The sequence below is a fragment of the Budorcas taxicolor genome, chromosome 11, assembly GCF_023091745.1.
Source record: "Budorcas taxicolor isolate Tak-1 chromosome 11, Takin1.1, whole genome shotgun sequence".
NCBI classification, from domain to species: Eukaryota; Metazoa; Chordata; class Mammalia; order Artiodactyla; family Bovidae; genus Budorcas; species Budorcas taxicolor.
In genome coordinates, this window is record NC_068920.1 from 31059136 (window position 1) to 31070748 (window position 11613).

The 11613-nt window shown below is 35.3% G+C and overlaps 1 protein-coding gene across 1 annotated transcript; it reads left to right on the forward strand.

The window, feature by feature from the left end:
• Nucleotides 1–4022: 4022 nt before the first annotated feature.
• LOC128055850 (olfactory receptor 2J3-like) lies at nucleotides 4023–4952 on the forward strand. The gene has a single exon (XM_052648407.1). It carries the CDS (start codon nucleotides 4023–4025, stop codon nucleotides 4950–4952), a length of 930 nt encoding a protein of 309 aa, XP_052504367.1.
• The last annotated feature ends 6661 nt before the right edge of the window (nucleotides 4953–11613 follow it).

Here is an 11613-nt window from a genome sequence, read left to right on the forward strand (position 1 = left end):
ACTAAAGCTCCAATACTTTGGCCACCTGATGCGAAGAGTGGATTCATTGGAAAAGACCCTGATGCTGGGAATGATTGAGGGCAGGAGGAAATGGGGACAACAGAGGATGAGATGGTTGGGCGGCATCATGGACTCAATGGATTTGAGTTTAAGCAAGCTCTGAGAGATGGTGAAGGACAGGGAAGCCTGGCATGCTGCTGTCCATGGGGTCACAAAGAGTCGGACATGACTGAGCGACTGAACAACAACTCCCTGCTCAGAGTTGGAGCTGCCTTAACATCTCACAGTGAGATTGTTTTCATGGTCTGCACTGCTCTCCCTCCAGTGTAGAACTGCGAGCGTTTGCTCAGCTCAGAGTGGGGATGCACCAGGGCAGTATCATGAAACCAGTTAGCTAGCTGCACAGTTTCATTTGGCCCTTTTCACCCTGCTTTGAGAGAAAGAAACTGTTCTAACTAGGACAACTCCTTGAAGGGCATTAATTGCCACATTGGGATTTACTTTCCCAGTGGCCTCAGTCAAGGAAAACATAGCACAGTATTCTTTTGTTTCCATAAAGGCACTACTTGCTCTAGGAAAAGAGGTCTATCCCTGGACACACTACGTGCTCTAATGAGTTCCTCCTTCCAGTTAAAACCAGATCTTTTTGGTAGACTCAGGACTCTACCAAATTGTGTAGCAAGGACAATCATAGTAATTTTCAGACTCTGCTTTCCTATACTGATGTAGTAGATTAGAATATATGGTGTAGGTAGCCATTTATGTTGGTGATTTCAAAGAGGTGAAAACCAGAGATCAGATTGGTCCATACATAAAGAGGCGTAGATTGAGCAGACAAATACAAAGCACGTGGACAGACACAGAAGGGATAGACATGAAAGGAGTTATTTGAATACGACTTAAGCACTGGATAAGAGTATTAAGGATTAAAGCTGACCAGTGATATAGTGATGGAGAAGAGAAGCTCATGTCCACCAGTATTTCCTCCATAATGTCTTATTTCAAAAATAGAGAAGAGATATTTCATTCAACAGTCTATGAAAGCAACCTTTGTTAAGGTCTTTATTTACTTCTCTGGTAAGAAGAAATTTAACCTAAAGTCTACCTTTTCTCTAATTCTATCTTTTTTGGGGGGGTCTCTTATATCTCTTTCTAATGTCTATAAGAATGCTGAAAGATGTATCATGCAAAAGATAAATATATATCAGAGCTGCTGCTTTGTTTTAATTAATGTATCAATACTAAGTTATTCATGCAACTGTATAAGGAGGAAGGAAATTATATCTGCATCAGAAGAAGCAACAAGAGCATTTGGGTTTATACATCTCATGATATATTATCTCCTATTCTAAGAAAATGCTTAAAAATCTTGAAATTTTCCTATTATCCCTAAAATGGCAGTGACCTCTAAATGAAGTCATCTGCATAATTTACTATTCAACCATTGCTATTTTTTGATTCAGCCATGGTGAACTTCTTCACCATCCAGTGGGCTCAACCACACCTCTGGTCAGGTCTGAGCTGTAGCCTTGAGCAGGAAGTACCTCTTTCCAGGCTTGTCCTTTCTTGGATACTCTGTCTTGTTCCAAGTTATCATTTTAGAGTTACACCTTTATAGTTACTTTCCTTCTATAGTTTAATAATTCTTTAATCTTCTATTTAATTACAAAAAATTTCTTTTAAGCTTATAATCCTGCATGGTTTCTGAGCTATAGAAAGTAGTCTAGTTAATGACTAATCATTAGCAATTAGTTAATGATAAGAGTTTTAAGGCCTGAATTAGTCTTCCAAATGTGAGGCTACATTCTCTCTAATGTTCCTGCTGAAACCCCACCATTTATCTACTGCTAATGTCTTTTCAAGAGTTGTACTTATAAAAATGTGAGCAATTAAAAGATCCCCAAAAGGTAACCACAGGTGGCTCTCCTGTGATTTCTTTCTTTCTTTTTTTTTTTTTTTTTTTTTTGCCGTAGCATATTAGAAAGCATGAGAAAACAAATTGGCTGTGGAAAGAGGAAGCAGAAGTGATATGGCAATGGAATGAGGAATGAGGCAAAGCAATCACAGAGAGGAGGAGGGATATTTAAATGTTGGTTATTAGGCCTTATCAGGGTAACTGTATAAAAAAAGGTGGTATTAATCTTTCATATGAAGGACTGAAAACCCATAACAGAAAAAGAATCACTTAAGATTTATAACTACTTATGAAATGTACTTCATTTTTTAAACCAAAAAGAAATACAAGATTCTCTAGGCACAATATCTTAAATGATAAAGTCATTTAATGGTTTCAGTAAATAGAATTCTTCACTAAGTTGGAGAATAAAAATATATGTAGAGATTAAAATTTATGATTAGAAAAAAATTGTGATTAGAATTTAAATATGGTCTCAGTTGTTGTCCTAATGAAAAATAAATACTTTAGAAACCACCTCAGGCCCTGCATTCATCTTTCTTAGTTCTGTGATACACATCTGTACATTTTCAACTTTAAGCACTGTAATCTGGTTCCTCTCCATCATCCTCCATTTTCACACCCTTCCTTACTTCTTTGTTGTTTCAATGACTTTATATCTTCCTTTTCCTAAAAAATTTCTCTTTTCAAATCAGTTATATGCATGTATTCTTTGGGAGGCATTGTATCACTCTTCTCTCCATCTATTTCACAGACTCAAATCATGTGGACTCTGATTGTAAGTTTTGTTTGTAAGCTGATGTGCATGTGTTGTCTCTTTTTTTGGTATCTCTATTTAGGTTTCAATTTAGAAATAAGCTGTGAGTGCAAGTAAACAAATAAGAAGGAAAAGTTTTTCTATAAGAATATATAATTGAAACAATATTTTTCACACTATATAAACATCTTGGAATCATAAATAAATTTGATATCATTTATCATATCTTTTATTCTATATGTAAGATTATTGAGATTGCAATTATTGTTTTCTATAATCACATAAATGGAAATTGTGTGAAAATGCTGAGAAGAAAATTAAAACTGTTTAAAGAAAAGATTGTTTCATGGAGATTTTCTTCTTTCATTATGTTAGGAATTTTCAAGTTGCTATTTACCCTGATATCATCCTTGGATGAGTGAGAAAAACCTGATAGTTAAGAAGTTATTTTTATATAATAGGACAAATATTTAGATGAAATATAAAAGTAAAGAAAAGCATTTAATTTACTTTCTGGAGTTTTTTATTCTGGTAAAATATAAAATTTGTAGAAAAGTTGTAAAATGGCACAGAAAACTGCTATTAACCTTTTAACCAGATTCAACAATAGTCTACACTCTGCCTGAAAAGATTTATTTTATTACCTATCCTCTCTCATCTGTTTCTCTGTCTGTCATATATGTATCTATGTATTCATCATCTATCTTCATTTCAAACTCTTTCTTGAATTTGATACTTTTATTTTTATTGATTTATTTATTTTTTTGAATTTGATACTTTTAAAGAGTGCAGGTCAGCTATTTTACCCATCTTGTCTCCATGTGAGTGTAAGTGACACTATGCCCTGGTTCAGAGCATTGTATCGGTGGTCACATGGTATTGGTTTGTAACAACATTAATGATGTTAACACTGATTATATTGTTATTTTGGTCTACTAGGTTTTTCTGTTGTAAAGTCTACTATATATTTTATAACTAACTTGTGGGGAGATATTTTAGACTATGTAAATGGCTCAACATTTCTTCATTCACTAGTTTTTAACATATATTTAAGTTTTTCTTACTCCACCACTCCTTCTATATTTACTATTTAGTATCCAGCCAATAGGAACAGTCTTCTGTTATCCACTATAAATTTATTCTTTTTTAAGTTTATCAGTATTAGCTTGTGGATTCTTATTTCTTTCAATTCGTTGGTACCACAGTTTCTCTTCATGCCCAAATTGTCCTACAATTTAACAGTGGTATGCCCTTGGAACTGGTTTTTAAAATTTCCTGTGTCTTTATGATTCTTGGAGTCTTTCCCTACATTTTTAGGGTGTATGTAATTCTTTCCTCAGGTAACAAGATATGAATGATGATGAAAAAAAGAATGCAACCTCTGAAGCCCAGTTTGTACTATTGGGTTTTTCTGATTGGCCTCAGCTTGAGTTAGTTCTTTTTGTGGTTATCTTGATGTTCTACCTGATAACATTGATAGGCAACCTGTTCATCATTATCTTGTCATACCTGGACTCCCATCTCCATACTCCCATGTACTTCTTCCTCTCAAATCTCTCTTTCCTGGATCTCTGCTACACCACCAGTTCTATCCCTCAACTGCTGGTCAACCTCTGGGGCCCAGAAAAAACCATCTCTTACAATGGCTGTATGATCCAACTTTATTTTGTCCTCGCTCTGGGATCTACAGAATGTGTGCTACTGATGGTGATGTCCTATGACCGTTATGCTGCTGTGTGTAGACCCCTGCATTACACTGTCCTCATGCACCCTCGTTTCTGCCAACTGTTGGCTGTGGCTTGTTGGGTAAGTGGCTTTACCAACTCAGCACTTCATTCCTTCTTTACATTTTTGGTACCCCTGTGTGGACATCGCCAAGTGGACCATTTCTTCTGTGAAGTTCCAGCACTGCTTCGACTGTCATGCATTGATACCCGTGCTAATGAGCTGACCCTCATGGTCACAAGCTCCATTTTTGTCCTCATACCTCTCATCCTCATTCTCAGCTCCTATGGTGCCATTGCCCGGGCAGTGCTGAAGATGCAGTCAACAACTGGACTACAGAAAGTCTTTGGGACATGTGGAGCCCATCTTTTGGTTGTATCCCTGTTTTTCATCCCAGCCATGTGCATATACCTCCAGCCACCATCAGGAAATTCTCAAGATCAAGGCAAATTTATTGCCCTCTTTTATACTGTTGTCACTCCTAGCCTCAACCCTCTAATCTACACCTTCAGAAACAGAGATGTAAGAGGGGCTGTAAAGAGATTAGTGGGGTGAGTTTGATCCGGTATACTTGTGACATTAATGATGAAATGGAGCATGTCTTCACCAATGGCTCTTCAACCTATCCACTCATCACTCTTTCATTCACTCACTCTATTAGCAGTTTTTGAATGTGTACTCTCACAAGGACACAGAGTTCGTGGTTGCAGATATGATTAAACAGTTTGCCTAAATAGTAATCACTCCTCAGTGGCAATAACAGCCATGTAAAATATGGATCAAACATCAATATTAATTTTTTTAGTGCACAAACCTAATAAAATAAAGTATCATTTTCTCAATTAAAAACGAAGCATAGAATTTATTGTAAAAGTTAATAAAATTCAGATATAACTCTATGGAGAGATGCTATTCTTAATTCAAAAAACCTAGAATATGTCATTTAATTTCTTGCTTTTTAGGCAGAATTTGCCATAAAATTTGTCTTCTATCTTTGGTCTAATGAAAGACATTTGGAAACATTTTAAATATTTTTTTCCAACATTGTTATCCTTTTTTGAATGCTAGTTAATATTGAGAGAAATTTTAGTCCATAGTCTTTAATATAACATTATCATTGGTCAGAAAAATCCTTTTTTGAGTCATACCAAAAAGTGCTCTCAGTAATGCAGCAGAAGTAAATATCTCATATTTCTCTTTTTCTTCAAGTCAGTGAGAAGTGTAAAGGAAGTAGAAATAAGTTGCAAAGCTGTGCTATATAACTATAAAGTCATGGTCATCATAAGCTAGGTATTGTTAGGTAAAGTAAGAGCATAGCACTCCTGCAAAACCTAAGAAGCAATAAAGAATATCTGAGGTGACCAAATACTAGGCTCTGAAAAATGTGTTGATGAATCTGATGGGTATTTGAAAGAATTACTTGAAAATGTATTTGAAAATATTATGATAAAAGCTGTATGATAATTTTGTACTTTTAAGCTTGATGTGATTTGAATATTTGTGGTTTAAAAGTTCACTATGAAAACCAACATATATTTTTCAAGTAAAGAGATGAATTTTTATTTAAATAATAGTTTTGTTCTCTATATTATTGATGCCACCTCCATATAAAATAAATGTCCTAGGTATATAACACTTTAAACTGTGCCCATATTGAGCCAAAATGGAATAAGGAATAAAGTAAAATCTTGGCAACAGCTGACTTTTGTATGGTAGTTTAAATGTCAGTTTTACTTTAACACAGGTTCAATCCCTGAGTTGACAAGACCCCTTGGAGAAGAAATGGCAACTCACACCAGTATTCTTGCTTAAAAAATCCCACAGTCAGAGGAGCCTGGTGGACTACAGTCCAAATGATCACAAAGAGTCAGACATGACTGAGCGACTAAGCAAAAGCAAAAGCACAAGCACCAAGTTTAGGTATGATTCATTCAAATGCTTTTTCCTAAATTATTAAAATGAAAAACACGTCTGAAACCTTCCCCTCAATTTCCTGTGTGGCTTGCAGCTACATTGATTCTGATGTCTTTGTCTTTCCCTTTGTGTGTCTGTGATTCATTATTTCCAACAAGGCATAAACAATAATATGGGGTAAGTACATTTGTCCTTAAGATCCATTCCAAGAAATGAAGAACCAAGAATCATGTCTATAAAAGAAGTTTTAGTAAATAATTGGGGCCACACAGAGTGAACCATTACAGAGCAAAAAATCTTTGAAACACCTGAAAGACATAGCTTAGTTCTTTGAACCATTTTGTGGAAATCTTACTGTTTGGGATACCTCATGTAATTCCCAAGTCTCTGACTATGTAACTTGAAAAATTTTTGAAATTTCCAATTTCTTCTTTTCTTTTTCTGTGTGAAAAGCATACATTTATCCTTTTGTACATGTAGAATATTTTTCTGGGAATGCATAATTTTAGCATTTACGCTTTTTGAATCCTAGCCACACTACTACAATATTTTATTTAATTTGTAATCTAAAACAAAGATTAGTTTCCAAAAATTCTCCCAAAGATTACCACAGATACTATTGATTTTGTTGCTTTGTAATTTTCAAACTACTTACATGAACCTCATGCAATTTTATAGCAGGCAGGATATAGGAATGTATTTTCTCACTTTGTAGATGAGAAAATAGAAGGGAAAAAGATATATGACTTACTGAAGCTTAAACAACTTGTATGTGACAAATAAAGTAATGAAAATAGATTTTTACTTGAGTTCCCTTGTTATGGTCAAGAACAACTAGAATGTCTGAGACCCTGTCATTGTTAACCCCACCCCTCAAACCAATATTTGGTAAATTGACATTTACACAGCACACATGAATTTGGGTCACAGGCAATTTATTGTTGAACTACCAATGAAATCAGCCTTTTCTCAGCTAAGAATGGAAGTGAAATGCACTGAAGGACCAATTTCTTCTCTATCTCACTAAATTTTTCCTCCCCATTGGGACCATATCTTCCAATCTTTGTCCAATTCATCTCATACTTGTTCCTGTGCAGCATATTCCCCAAACACATGCTCAATGATTTCTCTTAATATATCTCAGCAGGGTGGCATTATTGGCACAAATAAGCCATCAGATAGTTACAGAAACTAGCTCTGGCTTCCAGTCCAGATTCTCTCATTCTCTACACTTTCTTTGGCCTCAGTGGCACATACTATATCTCTTTTTACAAATGTGATGCTGAAAGGTCACTGGTTATCATATGCTATGACAACATCAAGTGATTTCAAGCATTATAAAGTTTCAAATACAAATTCACTATATTCCAATTATAATTCAGCAACAACAGAACTTTATGGTCAAACTCTTGCATCTGTAAAGAAGGCTGAATGCCGAAGAATTGATGTTTTCGAATTGTGGTGCTGTAGAAGACTCTTAGGAGTCCCTTGGACAGCAAGGAGGTCAAACTATCCAATCTTAAAGGAAATCAATCCTGAATATTCATTGGAAGGACTGATGCTGAAGCTGAAGCTCCAGTACATCGGCCACCTGATGTGAAGAGTCAACTCATTGGAAAGGACCTTGATGCTGGGAAAGATTGAGGGCAGGAGGAGAAGGGTGTTACAGAGGATGAGATGGTTGGATGGCATCATTGACTCAATGGACATGAGTTTGAACAAATTCTGTGAGATGGTGAAGGACAGGGAAGCCTGGCTTGCTGCAGCCATGGGGTCACAAAGAGTTGAACACAACTGAGTGACTGAACAAGACAATATAACTTAGAAAAGAAAAATAATATGAATTTGCCATAAGTCTTCACTAGATTTCACAATATTAATAATTGCCATTGGTGCTTTGTTGTTCTGTCTATAATAGTCCATTAATATGCAATTAAATAATTTTCTGAAATATTATAGAGTATAATGCATGCCCATCTCTAACTGTACCTGAGAGTATTTCCTAAAGATATAATCCAGTATAACAAATTAGATTTAGCTGTTATGTCTTTAGTATCCCTTTATTCAGAACCATTTTTCAGTTTTTTTTTGCCTTTAATTAACTAAATATTTCTAAAGAGTATAGATCACTTATTCCCAATCAAAAAATGGGCCAAAGAACTAAACAGACATTTCTCCAAAGAAGACATAACAGATGGCTAACAAACACATGAAAAGATGCTCAACATCACTCATTATCAGAGAAATGCAAATCAAAACCACAATGGGGTAACATCTCACACTGGTCAGAATGGCTGCTATCCAAAAGTCTACAAACAACAAATGCTGGAGAGGGTGTGGAGAAAAGGGAACCCTCTTACACTGTTGGTGGGAATTCAAACTAGTACAGCCACTATGGAGAACAGTGTGGGATTCCTTAAAAAACTGAAAATAGAACTGCTGTATGACCCAGCAATCCCACTGCTGGGCATACACACTGAGGAAACGAGAAGTGAAAGAAACATGTGTACCCCAATGTTCATCGCAGCACTGTTTATAATAGCCAGGACATGGAAGCAACCTAGATGTCCATCCGCAGACGAATGGATAAGAAAGCTGTGGTACATAAACACAACGGGATATTACTCAGCTATTAAAAAGAATGCATTTGATTCAGTTCTAATGAAGTGGATGAAACTGGAGCCTATCATACAGAGTGAAGTAAGTCAGAAAGAAAAACACCAATACAGTATACTAATGCATATATATGGAATTTAGAAAGATGGTAATGATGACCCCACATGTGAGACAGCAAAAGAGACACAGATGTATAGAACAGTCTTTTGGACTATGTGAAAGAAGAAGAGGGTGGGATGATTTGAGAGAATAGCATTGAAACATGTATATTATATGTGAAACAGATCTCCGGTTCAGGTTCGATGCATGAGACAGGGTGCTCAGGGCTGGTGCACTGGGATGACCCTGAGGGATGAGATAGGGAGGGAGGTGGGAGGGGTGTTCAGGATGGGGAACACATGTACACTCATGGCTGATTCATGTCAATGTATGGCAGAAACCACTACAGTACTGTAAAGTAATTAGCCTCCAATTAAAATTAAAAAATTAAAGAAATAAATTCTCGAAAACCTTAAAAAAGAGTATAGGTCACTTATATAATATCTTTCAATTTATATTTGCCTAGTGTTTATGCAGAAGTAGAATATTCCATTTTTACAGTAAGATCCCACAGAGCCCATGTTTTTTTAATTTATATTTTTATTTTTCCTCCTACTTTATTGAGGTTTCATTAACATACAACATGTATAAGTTCAAGGTGCATATTGTGATGATTTATACATGTATATATTGCAGATATTTATCAGAAAATAGTCAGTTTAATCTATCTATTCTCTCACTTACCATATATTTTTTGTAGTGAGACTGTTTAAGATCTACTCTTTTGGCAAATTTCAAATATATAATGTGATATTGTTAATTACAGTTACCATGTGTAAGTTAAATACCCAGAAAGTATTATTTTAACTTTGATAGGTTGTACTCATTGATGAACATTTTTTGTTTCTCCCAATCCCAGCCCCTAGGAGGCATTGTTTTACTATTTCTCTGAGTTTGCCTTTTTAAAAACTTTTACATAAAATTGAGAGCATACAGTTCCTTCTGACTTACTTAACTTAGCATAATTCTCTCAAAGTCCATCTATATTTTTGCAAAAGGCAAGACTTCCTTATTTATCAAGGTTGAAGGATATTTCATGGTGTGTAAAATATTGTTTATTCTTTCATCTTTTGATGGATTCTTAGGTTGTTTCCATGATGTGTTTTGTGAATAAAGCTGCTCTCTCTGTTTTTCTGTGCTAATCGTGCTAAAGGTTTGTCAGTTTTACCTTTTCAAAAAATCAACTCTGAGTTTTGTTGGTCTTTTCTATTGCTTTTCTGGTGTCACTATCATTTATTTCTGCTTTGATCTTTGTTATTTTCTTTCATCTTTCTATTTGGGGCTTAGCATGTTTCTTTTTCTAGTTACTTGAGGTAAAGGTAGGTTGCTTGTTTGTAAATTTTACTTTCTTTTTATCCTTGTAAATCTACCTGCTAGTATTATGATGCAAACTGCATCCTACAAGTTTTGATATTTTGTATTTCCATTTTCATTTGTCTTAAGATATTTTTTGATTTCCCATTTGATTTTTTTTTTTTTGATCAGTGGTTGTTCAGAAGTGTTTTGTTTAATTTCCATTTGCTTGTAAAGTTTCCAATTGTCATCCTGTTACTGATATCTCATTTCATGCCTTTCTGATCAAAAAAGGTACTTGGTATGAATTCAGTGTCCTTTCATTTGCTGAGGCTTGTTTCCTGATTTAACGTATGTTGTATGCTGGAGAGTAATCTGTGCCCATTTGAAAAGAATGTGTTCACTGTTGTTGTTGGAAGGAATGTTCTATATCTTTGGTAGGTCCATTTAGTCTAAGGTATAATTCAGGTCTTATGTCCTTAACTGATTTTCTTTTTGGATGATAGATCCATTCTTGAAAGTGGGGTATTAAAGTTCCCTACCCTGACTATATCATTATCTATTTCACCTTTTTTGGTTCACTTATGTTTGCTTAGTATATTTAAGTGGTCTCATGTTGGTTGGAAATCTACCATTGTTAAGTAAGCTTTCTGCTACTTTCTCCCTCCCACATCCTTCCTACCTCTTTCTGGGACTCCAATAATGCATAGTTCCTTTTAATGGTATTCCATAATTCACATATGCTTTCTCTCTCTTTTTTAAGATGTACTATTATTATTATTTTTGAAAGTGCTGGATTTTCATTGCTGTGTGTGGGCTTTCTCTGGTTGTGATGAGCAAGGGCGACTTTCCGTTGTGGTGCACGGGCTTCTAATTGTAGTGCCGTCTCTTGTGCTGAGCACAGGCATGTGGGCTTCATAGTTGCTGTGCGGGGGCTTAGTAGTCCTGGTGCCTGGGCTTGGTTTCTTCCTGGTATGTGGCATCTTCCTGGACCAGGGATCCAACATGTGACTCCTGCATTGGCAGGAGGATTCTCAACCACTAGACCACAAGGGAAGCCCTTGCTTTTTCTCTCTTCTAAATTTTTTTCCTTTTTGCCTCTGTATAATTTCAAATAACATGTCTTATAATTCACTAATTCTCCCATCTATTTGGTTCAGTCTGTTTTTGAAGTTGTTTACTGAATTCTTCAAGGTAGTCATTGTTCTTATAATATAGGATTTCTTTTTTATATTTTAATTTTTTTGTTGAACTTTGATTTGTTCTTATAATGTTTTCTTAATTTTATTTAGTT